This window comes from Pituophis catenifer, unplaced genomic scaffold, assembly GCF_029215685.1.
Source record: "Pituophis catenifer annectens isolate HBS135680 unplaced genomic scaffold, rPitCat1.0.hap2 SCAF_3, whole genome shotgun sequence".
NCBI classification, from domain to species: Eukaryota; Metazoa; Chordata; class Lepidosauria; order Squamata; family Colubridae; genus Pituophis; species Pituophis catenifer.
Genome location: NW_027256883.1, coordinates 213007862 through 213031789, shown reverse-complemented (window position 1 = coordinate 213031789; position 23928 = coordinate 213007862). Strand labels below are relative to the sequence as shown.

General features: G+C 44.1%; 1 protein-coding gene across 1 annotated transcript; it reads right to left on the bottom strand.

The window, feature by feature from the left end:
- Window positions 1–2578: 2578 nt before the first annotated feature.
- On the bottom strand, window positions 2579–20727 carry PSMF1 (proteasome inhibitor subunit 1). The gene is given in 8 exon segments (XM_070941837.1): window positions 2579–3622; window positions 7354–7512; window positions 8773–8826; window positions 9658–9731; window positions 9733–9856; window positions 11670–11752; window positions 15960–16112; window positions 20542–20727. Coding segments are annotated over 8 exon segments (828 nt in total). The 5' UTR covers window positions 20671–20727; the 3' UTR covers window positions 2579–3570.
- Between the last annotated feature and the right edge of the window lie 3201 nt (window positions 20728–23928).

The window sequence follows — 23928 nt, the reverse complement described above, 5'->3', positions numbered from 1 at the left end:
GTGCCGGAGCCCCCGAAACCTGAATTCCAGCTGGCTGGTGCACGCATGCCTGCTTTTTGGCCATTTTTTCGGGCCATTTTCAGGCTGTTTTTTGGCTGTTTTCCAGGCCATTTTAAGGCCGTTTTCTGGCACTAGGCCGCCCATGAAGAGCAGCTAGTGATGGCGCGTGTGCCCACAGAGAGGCCTGTGTGTGCCACCTCTGCCATGTGTGGCATAGGTTCGTCATCACGGCCCTATACCCAGTGGTGGGATTCAAATAATTTAACAACTGGTTCTCTGCCCTAATGACCAGCTGGGTGGGCATGGCCAGGGGGTGTGGAAATGGGAGTAAAATGGGAGCAAAAATGGGCCACAGGGGGGATGTGCCCCCCCCATGCCTGTTTTGGGTCGAAGAAGGCTCCCTGCACTTACCTGGGAGCCAAAATCAGGCGTTGTTGTGGCCCGTCAGTGGCCTGTGCAGCTAGGAGCTGATTCCGACAGCGAGGAGGCTGGTGTGGTGCTGCGCCAGCAGCCTGTGCAGCTGGCACTCGAGTCGGACAATGAGGAGGCTGGAGAAGTTGTGGTGCCAGAGGCAGGGATTCAGCCAGGGCCTTCAGAACCTCCAGAAGTTCCCTTAAGTGAAGAGGAAGAAGAGGAGGAGCCTCTTCTCGATGCACGGGCGCGCAGAGCTGCCAAAAGACAGGAGTGGCTCCTCAGGAGGAGGTCTCAAGAGGCTTGGGGCTAATTGGCCACTCCCTTAGCCTATTTAAGGAGGAACACCAACTGAAGCAATTTGCAGGGAACAACTTCGTTCACATACCTTCGTGCCTTGATCTTAGTTCTCTGCAAATTGCTTCTGGGCTTTCTGCCAACCATAGTAAGATTACGATTATTTATTCTTTGGATTCTTGTAGGCTGTTAAGAAAGTTAATTAACAGCCTTCATTTGAAAACGACTGATTTAATTTAGTAAACTAAGGTTTGTACAGACTTTGTGTGTGCTGCGTTCTTTGGGGTCCGTAGCCGGGGCAGAACAGGCGTGTGGGGACTTCTGGAAAGGGCGGGGTGGGGCCAGCCAGCCATTTAACTACCGATTCGCCCGAACCGGCTGAATCCCACCACTGCCTATACCAGCGGTGTCCAACCTTGGCCATTTGTGGACTTGCAACTCCCAGAATTCCTCAGGCGGGATACAACTTTGCCAGCTGCTTATATCGACCCAGTGCCAGCATTTTCCTCTGCAGGGAAAGCCGTTTACCAGCAGACTTTGAAGTACAGTTAAGTCTTCAACTTACAACGGTTTGAAGATACAACGGCACTGAAAAAAAGAAAAGACTTATGACCATTTTTCACACCGATGACCGTTGCAGCGTCCCTACGGTCACACCATCAAAATTTCACTTAATGACCATGTTCCTAACTTCACAACCGCGGCGATTCACTTGGCAGTCGTAAAATGGGGCAAAACTCACTTAACAAATTGCTGACGTAAATTCTGCCCTCCGTTGTGGCCATAAGTCGAGGACTGCCCGTGCGCCCAGGGCACGCCACTCCACTAGGAAACACTAAACAGCTTTTTAATGGTCAGCAAGCAATTACCAGAAAGATGGGAGCTACCCGAGGGATGCTGCAAAATGGTTGCTAGGAAACGGGAATTAGCTGCTTTTGCAACCCAAGAATTCCAGCAAGAAAGATGGAGAATTTGGGGACCCAATGGGACAGTTCCATACCAGAGGTGGTTGACTCATTAAAACTTTATCCTACCTCCCCCCCCACCCCGTATGTGTCCAGCTCCCTCCTTTGCCATCTTTGCATTACAGGTAGTCCTCAACTTATGACCACAATTGAGCCTAAAATTTCCGTTGCTAAGCGAGACATTTGTTAAGGGACGTTTGCCCCGTTTTACAACCTTTCTTGCCACGGTTGTAAAGTGAATCGCTGCAGTTCTTAAGTTGGTAACGTGGTTGTGAAAGTGGCTTCCCCGTGGACTTTGCTTGACAGGTCGCAAAAGGAGAATCACGTGACTCCGAGACACTGCGATCGTCGTAAGTACGAATCAAGTATTTGAATTTTTATCACGTGAAGCTGCAACGGTCGTTAAATGTGAAAAACGGTCATGGGTCACTTTTTTCAGTGTTGTAACTTTGAAGGGTCGCCGAACGAACTGTTGTAAGTTGAGGACTAGCTGTACTGATTTTATTTGTTCATGTTTTTATCCGCTGTGTTTCTATGATTGACAATTTCAATGGTTGTTTTTAATGCTTTTATGTTGTAAGCCGCCTGGAATCGCTGGATAAGAGATGGACAGCAAATCATCATCTTCTTTTAACGACCCCCATAATCCCTTGCAGGGTGGAGTCTGGGCAACTGAATGGAGCTGAGTGTTTTACTGGCCGGATGCCGTCCCTGTCTCCAGTACGGAGTTTTGTTCAGCAGATATATTCTCATTGTGCCCAGAGAGAGAAACAACTGCCTCTACCTAGGATCGAACTCACAGCCTCCTGGTTGTGAGGCGAGGGCTCCACCTTTAGGCCACCGCACCACTTCTACGGGCAGCAAAAAAACTTTGTAAATAAATTTGTTTTGAGAGACTGCAGACCGAGGTTCGTTGTTCATTTTATTGTGTGTTTTTTTTGTTTTGTTAAGGCAACAACTAATTGCTACCTGTAATGGAGACACCGGTGAGGTGACAGGAAGCCTTTCCAGGTGGAATTGGGCACCGAGGTGGCAATGTCTCCTACTGGCAAAACCAGTTCAATTGAGCCAGTTTTGGGGATGTAGACATGTGTGGTTGTGTTGTGTTTGAAGTGGGGGGAAGGTAGGCTCAGAGATTTATCCTCACTAAAGCAGCTCTTTGACTAAGCCCTAACTTCCCAAAGCAACAGTTGGCAGCTGGCAGCCTTGGCCCAAATACCGCCCATTAGTTGTTAAATTTCCTCGGTCTTTCCGCAGGGCACCTCCAAGTTTTCGTTTCAGTTTCTCCACACTCCATGATGTTGTGGCAAAGGGGGGGAGGAAAATTAAGGGGGCTGTAAGTGAGGAAAAATGGGGCCAGTTTACTGGATCACACCGCCACCAAAGTTTGGGGCAGCACGTAACAAAACTCTCTGTACGGACATACCATTTGTCTCCGCGAGAAATTGGAAGGATCTGAAAACAGGAGATGAGGAAGATGTTGGCAGTTGACCTACCCTTCTGTAGCTCTACCACGTTTCATTACAAATTGGGTTTGAGATTAAACCAGGTTAAACCGTCCTGATATAGACAGAACCTTCCCCGGAGGTTCTGGCATTGCTCACCGCTTTTGAAAAGAGTTTCTAGACTTTTAAACACCGCGGATCTCGGAGCACACAACGGTGGATCGTCAAATTTGCGTCCCGGATGGAGCGAATGTAAAATGTTGGGAGGGAGAAAAAGGCCAGAGGCTGAAATAAAAACTGTGTGCCCTTTTCTCTTTGGCTTTATAGGAGTGGGATCAAAACAGGTGAGCCGGGACAGAAAATCACTGCAGGAAAGGCCAACTCTGCCCCACGTCTGGATTAAGCGTCAGACGTCAGTCTGCCGGGAAAGAGACGCTGAATCTTGGCAGTCGTCACATGAACATATCGTCATAGTCCGGAGGGCGAAGGTGATCAGGATTAGGCCTGTAAGAGGAATGAAGAATGCTTTATGTCAGGAGTTTCCAAACCTGGCTTCTTTTAGACTTCAAATCCCAGAATTCCACAATCAACCATGCTGAAATATGGACCAGGAAGCAGTACCTTCTCTGGGGTGGCCCCACACAATATGGAACAGGGTGAAATCTAGCAGGTTCTGACAGGTTCTGGAGAACCGGTAGCAGAAATTTTGAGCAGTTTGGAGAACCGGTAGCAGAAATTTTGAGTAGTTCAGAGAACTGGCAAATACCACCTCTGGCTACCACCCTCCCAACGGGGATTTTGTAGTATCCTTCCCCTGCCACGCCTACCAAGCCACACCACGCCCACCAAGCCACACTGTTGTGACCCCGACTCCCGAGCCTGTCCTAACAGAGGAAGAGGACTCAGAAGGTGATGGGGAGGAACTGATAAGGCCTCCCTCTCCAGGACCCTCCTCTCTGGCAATGCCTCAGGTTCCCTCTGAAGGCCAAAAGGAACAGCCTGGGATATGCCAGGAGAAAAGCATATTGGAACAACAACAGATAGGGAGCGAGGATGATGAATCCTGGCTTGATCCCAGGCAGCGTCGGAGGGAGAAGTGTGCGCAGCAACGGAAGAGGCGTGGGAGGGCCAGAGATTGAGCTGAGTCACTGAGCCACACCCCACAAGGAATAAAAGTGGGTGTGATTGCTCTTCAGGCTTTGTGACGGTCAAAAGTTAAAACCCTGAGAGTCACATCGTGTTACCTGAAATCTGGCTTGTGCATATTTGGATTGGACCTTGGCTAACTCTTGCTTCGTGGATTACTTTTTGCTACTGGACCGGACTGAGGATAAACTCTCTCTTGCTGACTGTGAGTGAAAACTGACTTGGCAGGCATTTCGCAGTTTACTGCCAAAACTCTTCATCTGCAAGGGTTTCTAGTCTGATTGCTTAATAAAATCTTGGCAGGCGCGGCCTGGTGGTGTGTTTGCCTGTGTGGGGAAGGGGGACAGAACACATGCCCACAGAACCGGTAGTAAAAAAAAATTGGATTTCACCACTGCCCCAAAGGTAACCTTGTATGGCAAATCCAGAAGACCATAAACATTGTACTTTAGAAGTGAATCCGTGTAGTTCAGGGTTGAACGATGGGATTCTTGGTGCTCTCTGAGCTTGGAGGTTTTCTTGCAGACGTTTCATGACCCGTCTAGGGAACATCATCAGTGCTGTTGATATAAACAGTGAGCAATTCATTCCCTTCTAGATAGCACTGATGATGCTCTTGCTTTCAGCAAGAAAACAAACAAGCTTAAAGTGCACCAAGGACCCAACAGTCCTCCTCCTTCTCTTCCTCTGCAAACTCACTCCTTTCCAGCAGCACTGATAATGTTACCTAGTTCGGTAATGAAATGTCTCCAAGAAAACAACCAAGCTCAAAGCGCATCAAGGATCCCACAGTTCTCCTCTTCATCTCCACAATCCCCACTCCCTTCTAGCACTGATGATGGTACCTAGCTTGGTAATGAAAGGTTTGCAAGTCAACAACCAAACTCAGAGAGCACCACAATTACTCACAATTAGTTGTTTGCTTATATATTTATTTGATTTCTATAGCCACCCATTTTGGCAACCGGCTCTGGATTGGTTCAGAAACATGTACTTTTGGCCTCTAAAATATATATATTTTTTCATTTTGCTTGTTTTTAGAATATTTCTTTGGCTTGCTTTATTTTATTTTGACGAGATGGGCCGCTAGAAACTGGATGAAGACATAAAATATCTTTATGTCTTGGTAGTACAGTCTAACAGCCACCCTGTTATTAAGCTGGTTATTAAGACCAGCTGCCTGCAATTACTGCAGGTTCGAATCTCGCCAAGGCTCAAGGTTGACTCAGCCTTCCATCCTTTCTAAGGTAGGTAAATTGAGGACCCAGATTGTGGGGACAATAAACTGACTTTGTATAAATATACAAAAGTATGAAGGCTATTGCTTAAAAAGGAAGAGCCTGTAGTACAGTGGACTAAAGCACTGTTATTAACAGATTAACATCTGCTGCTTGCAATTACTGCAAGTTCAAATCTCCCCAGGCTCAAGGTTGACTCAGCCTTCCATCCTTTCTAAGGTAGGTGAAATGAGGACCCAGATTGTGGGGGCAATAAGCTGACTTTGTATAAATATACAAAAGGATGAAGGCTATTGCTTAACGCATTGTAAGCCACCCTGAGTCTCCGGAGAAGGGCGGCATATAAATCAAATTAAAAAAAAAAAGAGGAGGGGGAGGAAGAGGAGGAGGAGGAAGAGGAGGAGGAGGGAGAGGAGGAAGAGCCTTGATAGTACAGTGGTTTAATGCACCCTGTTATTAACACCAGCTGTCTGCAATTACTGTAAGTTCGAATCTCACCAGGCTCAAGGTTGACTCAGCCTTCCATCCTTTCTAAGGTGGATAAAATGAGGACCCAGTTTGTGGGGGCAATAAGCTGACTTTGTATAAATACACAAAAGGATGAAGGCTGTTGCTTAGCGCATTGTAAGCCGCCCTGAGTCTCTGGAGAAGGGCGGCATATAAATCAAATTTAAAATAAATAAATAAATTAAAAAAAAAAACATTTTACTTTTACAATTGGATCTTGTTTTAATTTTTAACATTCTTTGGCTTCTTTTGACTTCAAAACATGTTTTAGGATTTTGGCTTTCCAGATACGGACAAGGGCCTTCGACTGATATGATCAAAATTTTCAAGGTCTTTAACGAATTTATTTTTCCCACTCCTAGCGAACGCCAAGTGAATTATGCTCTTCAATATGGTTTAAGGAAGTTTTGGGTTGTTGTTTTTTTATTTATTTTTTATTGATGGTTTAGCCCAGAGATGGTTGATGGGGGGCAGGAGGGAAATGCTGTCAGATAAAGACATAATCCTAGAATAAAATCCGGCAGTTGTGTTTACGTAAGATGCTTAACTCAGTTACGCAGCTAATCTCAGGCCATCTGGATGAGCTGGGTTGAAACATGCTAAGCCGCAAAACTAACAGAATCCGTAAAAATTAAACCGAGGCTAAGATTAAATTGTGGCACATACTCTGCGCATAAATTACGGCACCCGAGGTAAAACGTTAATACAGGCAGCCCTCCACTTACGACCAAAATGGAGGCCAGAATTCCTGTTGCTAAGCGAGACAGGTTTTAAGAAGTGAGTTTTGACCCATTTTACGACCCTTTCTTGCCACGGTTGTTAAGTGAATCACTGCAGTGGTTAAATTCGTCACAAGGTCGTTAAGCGAATTGGGCTTCCCCCACGGGCTTTGCTTGCCAGAAGGTCACAAAAGGGAATCACGTGACCTTGGAACTCTGCGTCCGTCATAAGTACGAGTCAGTTGCCAAGAGTGTGAATTTTGATCAGGTGACCACAGGGAGGCTGCAACGGTCGTTAAGTGTGAAAAACGGTCATAAGTCACTTTTTTCCAGTGCCGTTGTATCCTTGAATGGCCACTAAATGAACAGTTGTAAGTCAAGGACTACTTGAATTTTTTTTTTCATTCTCATGGGCACATTCCTAAATTTAAGATAAAATTTAGATTAGGTAACTCCTCGACTTGCCACCGATTGGTTAGTGACCTTTTCAAGTTACTACTCGTTTAGGGACCGTTTTCAGTTTAGCGTCAAAGTGCTGTAGGTTCTCAACACACACAGAAGGGACACAGTTTGAAAATGCCATTTTTTCAGCCATTGAATGCGAGAGAATTTCTGCAATACTTACCTGGGCCGGTTGGCCCCCGGGGGTCCAAATGGATCAAACCTGGCCCCTGGAGGAACGGAACCAGGGGGGAGTCTGCTGGGGAGCCCAGAAGAGGGGTCCAGGATAGGATTCCGAAATCCTGATCGAAGTGGATCAAAGATCATTCCTCCACCTCGGCCTCTGAGATAAGAGAATTGAATGTGAATTAAGAGTTACTTTGCTCTACTGGCTAATGCACCAGGTTAGAAACCAGGAGATGGTGAGTTCTAGTCCTATCATACACAGAAAAGCCAGCTGGGTGAGTTTGGGCCAATCACCGGGAGATTGGGAGTTCTAGTCCTGTCTTAGACATGAAAGCCGGCTGGGTGACTTTGGGCCAATCACCAGGAGACTGGGAGTTCTAGTCCTGTCTTAGACATGAAAGACGGCTGGGTGACTTTGGACCAAGCACCAGGAGACTGGGAGTTCTAGTCCTGCCTTATGCAGGAAACTTGGCTGGGTGACTTTGGGCCAATCACCGGAACACTGGGAGTTCTAGTTCTGTCTGAGACATGAAAGCTGGCTGGGTGACTTTGGGCCAACCACTGGGAGACTGGGAGTTCTAGTCCTATTTTAGACATGAAAGCTGGCTGGGTGACTTTGGGCCAATCACCAGGAGACTGGGAGTTCTAGTCCTGCCTTATGCAGGAAAGCTGGCTGGGTGACTTTGGGCCAATCACTGGAAGACTGGGAGTTCTAGTCCTGTCTGAGACATGAAAGCTGGCTGGGTGACTTTGGGCCAACCACTGGGAGACTGGGAGTTCTAGTCCTGTCTGAGACATGAAAGACGGCTGGGTGACTTTGGGCCAATCACCGGAAGACTGGGAGTTCTAGTCCTGTCTGAGACATGAAAGACGGCTGGGTGACTTTGGGCCAATCACCAGGAGAGGGTGAGTTCTAGTCCTGCCTTAGGCATGAAAGTTGGCTGGATGACTCTAGGCCAATCACCAGGAGACAGTGAATTCTAGTCCTGCCTTAGGCACGAAAGCCAACTGGGTGACTTTGGGCCAATCACTGGGAGACTGGGAGTTCTAGTCCTGTCTTAGACATGAAAGACATCCCGGTGACTTTGGGGCCAATCATTCTCTCTCAGCCCAACCCACCTCACAAGGTGGTTGTTGTGGGGAAAATAGGACAAAGAAAGAGTATTAGGTGTGTTCACCGTCTCGAGTTATCTATGAAGCAATAAAGACGAGAAATGAGAATCTAATTGATCTAATCTAATCAGTGATCTAATCTAATCACTGGACAAGTGATGGGAGATCATCTGCCTAAGGAAGCTTCTAGCTACCTGGGGCATTCTGGGAATTAAGAAGTCCACCCTTCTTAAAAGTCGCTAAGGTTGAGAAACAACTGGATGAATTGTAAAAAGACAACCCTCGAAATGAGGGATCGACTTACGCCAAAGGATCCAGATCTTGTCTGCCGATATTGAACGGATCGAGGGGATCTGGCCTGAAACATTTTCATGACAGTATCAGACAACGGATCTACGGAACCCTGAAAAACGTGAAACGGGGATCCTCCTGGCAGTGGTGGGTTACAAAAATTTCCGCTAACGGTTCGGTGGGTGTGGCTAGGTGGGGGGGACACGTGACTGAGTAGGCGTGGCTTTGACATCACTCACGCCCACTCAGTCACATGACCCCCCCACTTAGCCACGCCCACAGGAAAAGGTAGGAGAAATTTTGAAATTTCCACCTATCTACCCCTGCCCTCCCTTTGCCTGTTGCCCCCGTTTCCTCTCACTTAGCGGCCCCGGCCCTAGCCCCGCTTCCTCCCCCCCACCGCCTCTTTGTTCGGGCTGCTCCCCTTCTGCGGTAGCTGGTACAGAGTCTGGAAGGCAAGCTGACTGGAGTTTTTGGCGGCCCCCAGCCAGCCGCCGCAGCCGCATAGTGGCTCTCAAAGAGGTGGCGGCTGGCCGCCAAAAGGTACCGGAGGTCGCGGAAAAAGCTGCTACCGTCGCTGTCATGTTATTCGCGCATGTGCATCCCATTGGACTTGCAAGGCAATGGGATGTGCGTGCGCGATGAACGTGGTGGCGACATGGGGGGCGGGGCAAGTGGTGACGGGGGAGGGGGACCAGTTTGGGGGCGTGGCCAGCCGGTCATCGCTTCTGGTTCGGCAACCATTGGCAAAATTTCCGCCAATGGTTCGGGCGAACCGGCTGAATACCACCTCCGCCTCCTGGGCACTTTTGTGTGCGTTCCATCATTCTAGTCCTCAGTGAGGTCCCCAGATCCATAAACCAGGCGCGGTCAGCTCACCAAAGCCCAAGGCACTCACCAGTTGGGTTGCCGGCTGCCATGAGGATGCCGAGGTGGGATCCAGAGAGGGTCGTGGTCGGGAGGGTTGGGGGGGGGAAGGGTTCCTCTCCCGTTTGGGCTCTTCCTCCTTGGCGCTGGTTGGGCGCTTCGAGGTTTCAAACGGGGAGAGTATGTGATGGACGAGCTGGGTCTGTAACTCCTCCACGTTCCGATATACCCTGTAAAAAGGGGCAAGAAAAAAAAACAGTCATTGGACACCTGGAAACACGTAGTCCTCGACTTATGACCATTCACTTAATGACAGTTCAAAATTACGATGTCATTGAAAAAAGGAACTTAGGACTGTTTTTCACACGACCATTGCCACTTCCCCATGGTCACCTGATCAAAATTCGGACGCTTGGCAGCTGACTCGCATTTACGACGGTTGCAGTGTCCTGGGGGCGGGGGTCACGTGATCTCTTTGTGTGACCTTCTGACAAACCAGGTCCATGGGGAAGCCAGATTTTATTTATTTATTTATTAAATTTATATGCCGCCCCTCTCCGGAGACTCAGGGCGGAGATTCATTTAACAACGGTGTTGCTCATTTAACAACTGCTGTGATTCACTTAATAGCTGTGGCAAGAAAGGTCTTAAAATGGGACAAAATTCACTTAACAAATGTGGGTGACTTTGGGCTGATCACCAGGAGACAGTGAGTTCTAGTTCTAACCTAAACATGAAAGTCATCTGGGTGACTTTGGGCCGATCACCAGGAGACAGTGAGTTCTAGTTCTAACATAAACATGAAAGCCATCTAGGTGACTTTGGGCCGATCACCAGGAGACAGTGAGTTCTAGTCCCACCTTAGGCATGAAAGCCGGCTGGGTGACTTTGGGCCGATCACCAGGAGACAGTGAGTTCTAGTTCTAACATAAACATGAAAGTCCTCTGGGTGACTTTGGGCCGATCACCAGGAGACAGTGAGTTCTAGTCCCACTTTAGGCATGAAAGCCGGTTGGGTGACTTTGGGCCGATCACCAGGAGATGGTGAGTTCTAGTACCACCTTGGCATGAAAGCCAGCTGGGTGACTTTGGGCCGATCACCAGGAGACGGTGAGTTCTAGTCCCACTTTAGGCATGAAAGCCGGCTGGGTGACTTTGGGCCGATCACCAGGACACAGTGAGTTCTAGTTCTAACATAAACATGAAAGCCATCTAGGTGACTTTGGGCCGATCACCAGGAGACCGTGAGTTCTAGTCCCACTTTAGGCATGAAAGCCGGCTGGGTGACTTTGGGCCGATCACCAGGAGACAGTGAGTTCTAGTTCTAACATAAACATGAAAGCCATCTGGGTGACTTTGGGCCGATCACCAGGAGACAGTGAGTTCTAGTTCTAACATAAACATGAAAGCCATCTGGGTGACTTTGGGCCGATCACCAGGAGACCGTGAGTTCTAGTCCCACCTTAGGCATGAAAGCCAGCTGGGTGACTTTAGGCCAGTCATTCGGTCTCTCAGCCCAACCCACTTCACAGGGTTGTTGTTGCAGGGAAAATAGGAGGAGGAAGGATTACTAGGTATGTTCACTGCTTTGAGTCATTTATAAAAATAATAATTTTTATTTTATTTTATTTTATTTTATCTCGAATTTATATACCGCACCTTCTCCCGAGGGACTCAGGGCGGTGTACAGCCAGATAAAAAACATACAATGCAAACATTAAAAACAATTAAAAGGATATATATATTAATTTGGCCCCAATTTAAGATAACAAACCAATTAAAAATTAAAAAATATTGAAAAAAATATGTTAAGCTAGCCCGGCTTGCTGAAAAAAGAAAGTTTTAAGGGCACGGCGGAAGGCACCGATCGATATCCCACCAATAAAAGGTGGGATATCGATCAATACATAAACATTAATAAATTCAAGGCTTACGCTGTACAGATCCCAGCAACCCATGCATCTCTGTGCGAAGGGCCCCCATTTTATGGCAACTCAATTTTTTGGAACCCTTCCTTAAATATGTGGAAAGAACTTCAATTACTTATCAAAATCTGCCAGGTGTTCTGAGTCAACGAAGTCGGTCACTTTCAAAGTCAGATCTGCCACTTTCTGTGTTTTGGGATCCTGGATGGAGAAAGGAGGAAACAGAATAGAAAAGGATGAAGCCGAACTCCGTAGGATGTCCTAAAAGTGCTTTTCCCAAAAAGTCTTCCTTAGTTTCCTTTTTTCTTTGAAAACGTTTTGCTTCTCATCCAAGAGAACAACTGAAGAGGTTCGTTGGATGAAGAACAGAAATAACAGAGTTAGAAGGGACCTTGGAGGTCTTCTAGTCCAACCCCCTGCTTAGGCAGGAAATCCTACACCCACTTCAGACAAATTGGTTATCCAACCTCTTCTTCAAAACCTCCAGTGTTGGAGCATTCACATCTTCTGGAGGCAAGTTGTTCCACTGATTAAATATTCTCACTGGAAATTTCTCCTTAATTCCAAGCTGCTCCTCTCCTTGATGAGTTTCCACCCATTGCTTCTTGTCTTGCCCCCAGGTGCTTTTGGAAATAACAGAATTAGAAGCGAACTTGGAGGTCATCTAGTCCAATGCCGCCCACCCCCACTCAAGCAGGAGACCCTACATCGTTTCTGACAAATCTCTTTCAATCTCTTCTTGAAAGCCTCCAGTGATGAAGCTCCCGCAACTTCGAAAGTCAACTTCCGTTCCATCGGTTGATGGTTCTCACTGTCAGAAAATTCCTCCTTATTTCGAGATTGAATCTCTCCTTGATCAGTTTCTGTCCATTATTCCTTGTCTGGCCTTCAGGTACTTTGGAAAATAACTTGACCCCCTTCCTGCTCTCTGGGGAAGCCCCTCAAATATTGGAAGATGCTATCCTGTCTCCCCTGGTCCTTCTCTCCAGTAGACTAGCCAGGCCCAGTTCCTACAACCGTTCATTGTATGTTTTAGCCTCCAGTCCCCCAATCTGTTGTGGCTCCGTTACCTGAGCCTGTGTCATCGGCAGGAGAGGACTCCGAGAGTGAAGGAGAGGAGTTGGCAAGGCCTCCCTCTCCAGGACCCTCCTCTCTGGCAATGCCTTCGGTGTCCGCCGAAGGACAAGAGATAGGGCTGGGGCCAAGCACGTCCACGCAGCCACAGGTGGACAGTGATGAGGGTAATGAGTCTTGGCTGGATCCACGCCAGTGTCGCAGAGATAAGCGCGCGCAACAGAAGAAAAGGCGTGCCAGAGATTAGGCTGAGTCACTGGACCACACCCCACAGGGTATAAAAGTGGGTGAGGTGGCCATTCAGACTCTGTGACAGACAAAACTAACTACTATCGAGTCACGTTGCATCTGTGGAAACAACATTATCGGCCTTGGATTTATTTTACGAACTGGATAATTCTTGACTGTGGGTATTTTGTTTATTGAGTAAAAGTTCTTGGCAAGCAGCTACTGGGTTGCTGCCAAGCTTCTTATCGTAAGAATTGGTTGTCTGCCAGTTTATTTAACCCCCGGCTGTCTGTTTGTGTGCGTGTGTGAGACGGGGACAGAACACAATCATCCTGGTTGCTCTTCTCTGCACTCTTTCTAGAGTCTCAACATCTTTTTTTTACATTCACTTGTTCACTTGTCTTTTGGAAAAAGAACCTTTGGGGCAGCCATCACCTGGAGGATTGAGAATCTCCAGCCATCACCTGAAGGATTGAGAATTACTGTTAGACACCTACACAGGCGTCTAACAGTGAAACTTCCTAAGGGTGAGGACAATTAACCAGTGGAAGAGAAGTTGCCTTCAGAAGTTGTGGCTGCTCCATCACTGGAGGCTTTCAAGAAGAGACTGGACAGCCATTTGTCTGAAATGGTATAGGATCTCCTGCTTGAGCAGGGGGTTGGACTAGATGACCTCTAAGGTCCCTTCCAGCTCTATTTGGATTAACAGTGTAATCAGGTGCTTGGGGGGTTGGGTGGGGTCGGTGGGGGGTTAACCAGGAAGTACATGAGATCAACCTAGACTCCTGAGTTGGCGTGCCTAACGTAGCCCCCTCCCCCGCCACAATTGTGAGAGTAGAAGAAACTATTATAACTATTATAGGGCGCATGTCAAGTTTCCGAAAGATGCCCTAATTAATTCATGAGCCATGATCCAAATTTCAAAGGAAATATAGTCATTTATTTAGGAGCAACATTCCGGCAATACTGGGATGCAGTTAGGACTGATCCTACGTAGATTTACGTTCCCCTATGACCCTGTCTCTCCCCTCCTCTCTGGCCATGTCATAAATCGCATTCTCCAATTAACCACTTTGGCTGGCTGTGAAACCCAACACCCTCCTTCTGATTGCGGTCAGGAAGAATGTATGGAATGCACTTCAGTTCTCCCTCCCTCCTGCTCATGGCAACTTGAAAGCTTTGCAAAGTTATAACTAACAGAGAATGTGATATTTATGGTGAGAACATTTAATCGGTGGAACGACTTGCCTCCAGAAACTATAGTTGCTCCATCGCTGGAGGTTTTTAAGAAGAGATTGGATAACCATTTGTACGAAATAGTATAGGGTCTCCTGTTTGAGCAGGGGGGTTAGACTAGAACACCTCCGAGGTTCCTTCCGACTCTGTTATTCTGTAATTCTGTAAGGGTCTTCTGCTTGAGAAGGGGGTTAGACCAGAGGACCTCTGAGATCCCTTCCAACTTTGGTATTCTGTTCTGTTCTCCGAAGCACCAGAGAGCAGGATAAGAAATAACAGATGGAAACTTACCGAAGAGAGATCCAATCTTGAACTAGGGAGAAATTTCCTGACAGTGAGAACGATTAATCAGCGGAACAACTTGCCTCCAGAAGTTGTGGGTACCATTTTTTTTTTGCGGTTAAAAAGGTCCCAAATTAAAAGACAAAGGGGACTTTTCGAAAAAACAAGCAAATCCCAAATACAACTTTCTGAAATAACGGAGGAGGGTTGGTCATCGTAACCCATGATGTATGTTAGGATCACTTATCAAAACTGTCCATTGCACCAAACTCTATCCTTGATTGGATAGATAACAACATCTCTCAACTTTGAGAATTTTAAGATGGGTGGATTTCAACTCCCAGAATTCTCCAGCTAGCCCTGCTGGGGAATTCTGGGAGTTGAAGTCCACCATCTCATCCACACCTAGAATATCGCATCCAGTTTTGGTCACCACACTATAAACAAGATGCTGAGACTCTAGAAAAAGTGCAGAGAAGAGCAACCAGGATGATGAGGGGACTGGAGACTAAAACATACAATGAACGGTTGCAGGAACTGGGCATGGCTGGTCTAGTGAAGAGAAGGACCAGGGGAGACAGGAGAGCATCTTCCAATATTGGAGGGGCTGCCCCAGAGAGGAGGAAGGGGGTCACAGCTATTTTCCAAGGCACCTGAAGGTCAGACAAGGAATAATGGATGGAAACTGATCAAGGAGAGATTCAATTTGGAAATAAGGAGGTATTTTACGACAGTGAAAACAATCAACCGATGGAAGTTTCCTTCAGAAGTTGTGGGAGCTTCATCACTGGAGGCTTTCAAGAAGAGACTGGACTGCTGTCTGTCAGAAACAGTACAGGGTCTCCTCCTTGGGCAGTGGGTTAGATTAGATGACCTACAAGATCCCTTCCAACTCTGTTAACTTGTTATTTTATTTTAATTAATAAATGAAATGATGTCAGCATTCTGATGCTGCCATAAAAAGACGAGGCTTGACTTTTCACCTACTTATTTTCTCTGTAGATAATATCCCCTAGGAGATGGGATGGGAGGGGGGAACATTCCTGTGGGCTGAGGTCAGAAGCTGGGGAGACTGGCTTGGAAGATGGCCAATGAGAAGATGAGAATTGGGGAACGGAAAGGGAAGGGTCTGGGGGTCAGAGGGTTAGTATCGGCTACGACGAAGTCGGGGCCAGATCTGTCGTACTCAATAAGTGGAATATTTCAGCAAAGATTAATTGTTTGGGAGTGCAATTTATTTGACATGACGTCGAAACCTGACAAATGAAATTTTATTATTTTTAAAATTGTCAAGGTTTAGGCACACTGGGCTGGAAGCTGGTGTCTCTTGAACCCAAAATGTTTGCTGGACTTTGAGAGAACAACGGGGTGACCAGGCAGGGGGTACTCCCAGACCTATGACTCTTCCCCTTCCAGCTTCTGCTCTGGGTTCAAAAGAGACCAAAACCTTTACGGCAGGCAATGACTAGTCCATAAGACTTTGACTGCTCTGGGTTTACATCTCCATCCTTCGGGAGAAGAATTAAATGCAAACTTTTCTTCTCCTTTAGGGGAGCCCAAATCGGTGGCCCCCCAAAAGCAGCCTCACCATGACGTTGAGAATGATGCTGTTGTCCATCAAAATGGCCTTGACCAGCAGGTCGTGGGAATCGTCCTTCAGTCGGTAGCGCAGAGTGTAGAGTTCCTTGTCTGCGTTCCAGCCTGCAGGAAGCATTTCTGACTTCCTCTCGTTGGTGGCCGCCTGTGGGAAGAAGCCAAGAAGGGGGTACAGTTAAAACGAGGGGTCTTTGGTGGTCTCTGAGCTTGGTTGTTTTCTTGGGGACGTTTCATGACCCAACTAGGTAACATCATCAATGCTAAAAGGGAGTAGGGTGTGTGGAGTGGAGCAGAAGGAGAAGAGGAAGAGAGGAAGAGAAGGATGATGATGGTTTTGGGGTCCATGGAGCTCTCTGAGCTTGGTTGCCTTCTTGAAGACGTTTCATCACCCAACTAGGTAATGTAATCAGTGCTAAAAGGAAGTGGTGTTTGCTGTCTGTTGTTTAACAACGGTAGATAACAGTTTATATGAAAAATAAAATAAATGAAATGAAATAATTAAAAGTAAATAAAATAATGTATAAACTAAAATTATTAAAATAAAATAATATACAAGATAATATATATATATATATACAGTAAAATAAAATATATACAATAAAATGTATACAATAAAGTAAAAATTTTAATAAAATAAATAAAAAAATAAATAAAATAAAATAAAAAAATAAAATAAAATAAATAAACTAAAGTAAACTAAAATAATAAAATAAAATAAAATAAACTAAAATAATAAACTAAAATAATAAAATAAAATAAAATAAAATAATAAAATAAAATAAAATAAAATAAAATAATAAAATAAAATAAAATAAAATAAAATAAAATAAAATAATAAAATAAAATAAAATAATAAAATAAAATAAAATAAAATAAAATAAAATAAAATAAAATAAAATAAAAATGAACAATCCAGGACAGGGATCTGATGTCACCTACCCCACAGAGGTTTAAATGCCCTTTTTTTCTATTTTATCTTTAATTTCTGTCCTGAATCCCTACATATAGGCAGTCCTCGACTTACAAGAGCTCATTTAGTGACCATTCAAAGTTTACAACGTGATCTCCTTTTACCGACCTCCTGACTAGCAAAGCCAACGGGGAAACTCAGATTCACTTAGCAACTTTACAACTGCAATGATTCGCTTAACAACTATGGCAAGAAAAGTCGTAAAATGGGGCAAAACTCACTTAATGAATGTCTCACTCAGCAACATACATTTTGGGCTCCACTGCGGTTGTAAATCGAGGACTACCTATATCCTTCCAATTAATGCGCAAGGCGTATTGAAAGCACTCAAAATTAGCCTTGTTAGCAAAGGGTTCGCGTCACTGATTTTGGGCACCAGGCCAGCCTCAAACCTGTTTGGGCAGACTCACCTCGCCTCCGCTAGTCCTCCAAGCTGCCACTCAAAACACCCTCAGCTTCCCCCCCCGCCCCCCTGGAAGAAGCAAGGGGGTCCCCTTAATTTTCTCAGGCTGCTGCAAAAGTTTTTTTTTCAACTCCGATTCTGCTTTTGCCCACCAAAACTGTTCATGGCACCCGGATTTCTGAAGCATTGGCTGCCCTGTGCAGAATTCTGTCATTTTTTAAGACTAAACAGAATGGAATGGAATGGAATGGAATAGAATAGAATAATGGAATGGGATGGGATGGGATGGGATGGGATAGGATAGGATAGGATAGGATAGGATAGGATAGGATAGGATAGGATAGGATAGGATAGGATAGGATAGGATAGGATAGGATAGAATAGAATAATAGAATAATGGAATGGAATATAGAATATGGAATAGGAATAGAATAGAATGGAATAAAATAGAATAAGGAATAGAATAGAATAGAATAGAATAAGGAATAGAATAGAATAGAATAATGGAATGGGATAGGATAGGATAGGATAGGATAGGATAGGATAGGATAGAATAATAGAATAATGGAATGGAATAGAATATAGAATAGGAATAGGAATAGGAATAGGAATGGAATAGAATAGAATGGAATAAGATAGAATAAGGAATATAATAGAATAGAATAAGGAATATAATAGAATAGAATAAGAAATAATAAAATAAGAAATAATAGAATAGAATAAGAAATAATAGAATAGAATAGAATAGAATAGAATAGAATAGAATAGAATAGAATAGAATAGAATAGAACAGAACAGAACAGAATAAAATAGAATAGAATAAAATAGAATAGCAGAGTTGGAAGGGACCTTGGAGGTCATCTAGTCCAGCCCCCTGCTCAAGCAGGAGTTCCTATACCACTTCAGACAAATGGTTGTCCAATCTCTTCTTGAAAACCTCCAGTGATAGAGCGGCCACAACTTCTGGTGGCAAGGTGTTCCACCGGTTAATTGTCCTCACTGTCAGGAAATTTCTCCTGGTTGCTTCCAGGTTAATTCTCCCCTTTTTCTATATTAAGAACGGATTACATATGAAGAACGGTTGCAGGAACTGCATTTGGCTAGTCTAGGGAAAAGAAGGACCGGGGGTGGGGGGCACATGATAGCAGTATCCCAGTATTTAAGGTGCTGCCCCAAAGAAGAGGGGGTCAACTTATTTTCCAAAGCACCAGTCCAGAAGCTAAGTCAAGAAACAACGGATGGAAACTATCAAGGAGAGAAGCAACCTGGAATTAAGGAGAAACTTCCTAGCAGTAAGGACAATTAACCAGTGGAACTGCTTGCCACCGGAAATTGTCACTGGAGGTTTTTAAGAAAAGACTGGGCAGTCATTTGTCTGAAATGGATATAGGGTCTCCTGATTGACCCGATATAGACCCTATATTGATCCCCTATATATCAGTCCTGATATAGGGGGTTGGACTAGAAGACCTCCAGGGTTCCTTCCAGCTCTATTCTGATTAATAGCACGCAGAGAAATGTTGCTTAGGGTTTTGTCCCCCATAAGAAATCAAGGCACTCCTTCTTAGTGGTGACCTCTAAAAATCTGGGGTCCCTGCTCTCCAAAAATAGAACCTGTTATGAATTTTTTTTTTTTTTTTGCAGTCCTGTAAATTTTCTTTCAGGTGGATTGCCTTTTAGAAAACTTTGTGCGATGTTTATATAGATTTTATGTATATAAAATCATTTTTATATACTTTATGTATATACTTTTATGTATATAAAGCTGTTTTTTTTATATTTCACCCCAGGGTGGATAAAAATCAATGATTTTTTTTAAAAAAAATAAAAAAAATCAGATTTTTTTTATTTAACTCGGATTTTTTTGATTTTTATCAAATTTATTTTAATAAAAAACTTTTGGGGTAAAAATCTATCGTAAGGTAGTTTTCTATTTAAGATACATAAATAATTTAGTTTATTCAGCATGAAACGGAGCTTAGTTATGTAGCGCGAGGCTGTATATTCTGCAACACTGGGACTATCGGTGAGTCAACAGTGGGTCAAAGGAGTAGCAGAGATGACAGTGGCTCTTTATAAATGATGATTTAAATCGAGTTGATTTAAATCAAGCCTTTCTACTAGTGATTTAAATCATGATTTAAATTGTGATTTAAATCAACTCGATTTAAATCAAATCCACCCTGTCTTTGTCACTTTAAAATATCTGGACTTCAACTCCCAGAATTCCCCAGCCAGCATTGCTGGCTGGGGAATTCTGGGAGTTGAAGTCCAGACATCTTAAAGCCGAGAAACTTCCAATCAGGGCTTTTTAAAACTCCCCACTCTGTGGACTTCAACTCCCAGAATCCCTCCGCCAGCAATGCCTTCTGGGAATTGAAGTCCAGTCATGTTTAAAAGCAGCCTAGATTGAAAACCCATTTTTTTTTTTTTTTAAAGAATCAGGTTTTTCCAACCTCGGCCACTAGGTGTGGACTTCAACTCCCAGCGTCCCACAGCCAGCAATGCATTCTGGGAGCTGAAGTCCGGCTCCCTTTTAAAGCCGCCACCCCTGAGAAACAACAACTCAGATCTTTTGAGTTCCTGAGCAAGTTTGGGGGGGGGGGGGGTCCCTTAACCTCATCAATCTATCATTTTAAGACTTAAAAGTCTTGGGAACCGGATTGATTGATTGATTAATTAATTAATTAAACCTACATGCTCCCCATGCACTTATTCACAAACGACAAACCCAGTGCATCATGCACCATTATGCACATAGTGCATAATTGCATAATGCACATAGTGCATAATTGCATAATGCACATTGCACAAATTAAAAAAAAAACATTCATTACAAAGGAAGATATGAATTCTTTTGATTATTATTTTTTTTTAAAAGAAACTCATTGCAAAACAATGCACTTCCCCTCTACTCAATACTTTCCTCTCCCCAAAACTTTCCACCCCATTCAGTCTCCCTCCCCCTCCCGCCCCCCAAAAGCAGGAAAAAGGGGCGCGCGGGGAGGGGGGGGCTCCCCTTTTTTGCAAAAAGCCAAGGGAATGGAACTAGCCTGCAAAAGGCAGGAGTTGCAACCCGGCGCCCGCGGGCCGCTTCTTCTTCCTTGCAAGCCCTTTCGTTTCTCCGGCCTGCCCGCTGCACCGGACGGATCTCGGCCTGCAAAGGCAGGTGGGTGGGTGGATGGAAGGAAGGCCATTTACCTGGTCCCCGGTGCCGAGGCAGCGGTAGTCGCGGGTGATCAGCTTCCAATGCACGAAGCAAAGCAGGGCGTCCTGCCCGCAGCCCAGCTCGGGCGCCACCGAGTTGTAGAGCAGCTCCAAGCCGGCCATGGTGCCTCCTCCGCCGCCTCCTGCAACAGAAGCGCTCGGGGAAGGCACGAGAGACCCGCCTCCCCGCCCGGGGAAAGCGAAAGGAACCGACCAGCTCCGCCTCCCCGCTTTCCCTGCAGCGATCAAGCTCCCTCTGCACCCCGCAGGCTGCAACAGAGCCCATCCTCCGCAGCCCGGCCCGGGGAGGATGGGCTGGAGGTTGCAGCCTGGAAGTGGAGGATTGGGAAAGGAGATGATTTGTAGGCTGAATCGCTGGGGTTCTTGGGGCTCTCGGAGCCTGGGGGGTGGTTTTCTTTCTTTCTTTCTTTCTTTTTTTAATAATTTTTATTAATTTATTCTATACACACAAATAAAATATACAATCCTGCCACCATGGTATAATGTGATTACATGGTCCATAAGTATAAAGTCATTCCTTTATACATACATATTTGCCGTCATATCTATCTATCTATCTATCTATCTATCTATCTATCTATCTATCTATCTATCTATCTACATATATATATATACATACATACATACATACATACATACATACATACATACATACATATATATATATATATATATATATATATATATATATATATTTGTTTTCTCAGGTTTTCGCGGGTGTTTGTATGTAGGTCTTTGGTTATTCGGGTCTTCTCCCACGTAAAATTGGAAGTGTCTTGGCGACGTTTCGACGAAGTCTCATTCGTCATCTTCAGGCTGGTGTTCTTGGCTTCGTGCTTCCAGGAGCAATTGCTCCCATTGCTCCCAATTGCTTCCATTGCTCCTGGAAGCACGAAGCCGAGAACACCAGCCTGAAGATGACGAATGAGACTTCGTCGAAACGTCGCCAAGACACTTCCAATTTTACGTGGGAGAAGACCCGAATAACCAAAGACCTACATATATATATATATATACACATACATATACATATATATATATATATATACATACATATATACATATACATATACATATACATATACATTACATATGCATATGCATATGCATATGCATATGCATATGCATATGCATATGCATATGCATATGCATATACATATACATATACATATACATATACATATACATATACATATACATATACATATATATATATATATATATATATATATATATATATATATATATATGTATGTATATGTCTTTTTCTTTTTCGTAGGCTTTTATGTGCATATTCTTTCTAGCCAGGTTTTACCTACGTAAACTAAGTTGTTCTACAGCCCTAGGTTCTGTGAAATCTCATTCACAAGTTTCTGGGCCTTTTTTTCTGCTGACAAACTGCAACTCTGTGTCTCCCAGAGAGTAGAGAGCAACACAGAGTTGCAGTTTGTCAGCAGAAAAAAGGCCCAGAAACTTGTGAATGAGATTTCACAGAACCTAGGGCTGTAGAACAACTTAGTTTACGTAGGTAAAACCTGGCTAGAAAGAATATGCATCATATATCTATTCTCTCCCACCTTTTCTGGACCCAATCGTACCATAGTTTCCAACCGTTATAAAATTCGGAATCTTTTTTTTACCATTGATCAATCTAGTTCATCGATCTGATTCCGCACACTCATTTATTTTATAGATTATTTTCAAATCCATCGGTAAGTCTTGATTTTTCCGCTCCTGCGCATACGCTAATCTTGCTGCAGTGATAATGTGAATCAACAAGAACCATATATCTGATTTAACGTTCAAAGGTTTTGCCCCCAATAGGAAAATCTCGGGCCTTAATTCCAAATTAATCTGTGTAATTTCCAAAATCCATTGCCATATTTTTCCCCAATATTTAACCGCCTGCGGGCAGGTCCACCATTGGTGAAAATAAGTTCCATGACTGTAACCGCACTTCCAACAGCAGGCAGATGTCCCGGGAAACATTTTAGCTAGTCTCGCGGGGGGGGGGGAGATGCCTCCTCCCCCCTGCGGATACCGGTGGGGGTGGTTTTCTTGCAGACGTTTGGGGACCAAACTAGGGAACGTCATCAGGGTTAGAAGGGAGTGTTGGGTGCACGGAGGAAGAGGAGGGCTATATCCCTTAGCAAGGGACATTTGGGGGCTCCGTGGTGGTCGTAAATTGAGGTCTACCAGTAGGATCTCAGCTGTGTATATTGATTTAGGATGTTTCTATTGGTTTTTTTTTTAATTGTTTTAAAAAGTTTAATTGTGATATCCCAGTTTTTTGAAATCCCAGCTGCCCAGAGTCACTGACTAAAGATGGGCGGCTAGAGAAATTGAATAGATAGATAGATAGATAGATAGATAGATAGATAGATAGATAGATGATATAAAGACAGACAGATGATAGAGAAAGAGATTATGGATAGCTAGATAGATAAATAGATAGATAGATGATAGATAGATAGACTGATAGAGAGATGATAGAGATAGATAGATGATAAATGATAGATGATATATTTAGAGATGACAAAGATGATTGATACATAGATAGAAAGATAGATGATAAATGATATATAGACAGATAGATGATAGAGAGAGATTATGGATGGATAGATAGATAAATAGATAGATGATAGATAAATGATAGAGAGAGAGAGATAGATGATAAATAGATGATAAATGATAGATGATATATTTAGACATGACAAAGATGATAGATAGATAGACAGACAGACAGTCAGATATATAGACAGAAAGACGATAGAGAAAGAGAAAGATGATGGATGGATCGATAGATAGATATAGATTGACTGACTGACAGACAGATGGTAGAGAAAGAGATGATAGACAGACAGACAGATATACAGATGATAGAGAAAGAGGTGATGATAGATAGATAGATTGAGAGACAGACAGACAGACAGATAGATAGATATAGAAGAGATAGATAGATAGAAGATAGAAGATAGATAGATAGATATAGACAGTAGATAGATAATAGATAGATATAGAAGAGATAGAAGATAGATATAGATAGATAGAAGATAGATAAAAGATAGAAGATAGATAGATAGATAGATATAGATTGACTGACTGACAGACAGATGGTAGAAAAAGAGATGATAGACAGACAGACAGAGATATACAGATAATAGAGTAAGAGATGATGATAGACAAATAGATTGAGAGACAGACAGACAGATAGATATAGATATAGATGATAGATAATAGATATAGAAGAGATAGATAGACAGAAGATAGATAGATAGATAGATAGATATAGATGATAGATAATAGATAGATATAGAAGAGATGATAGATAGATAGATAGATAGATAGATAGATAGATAG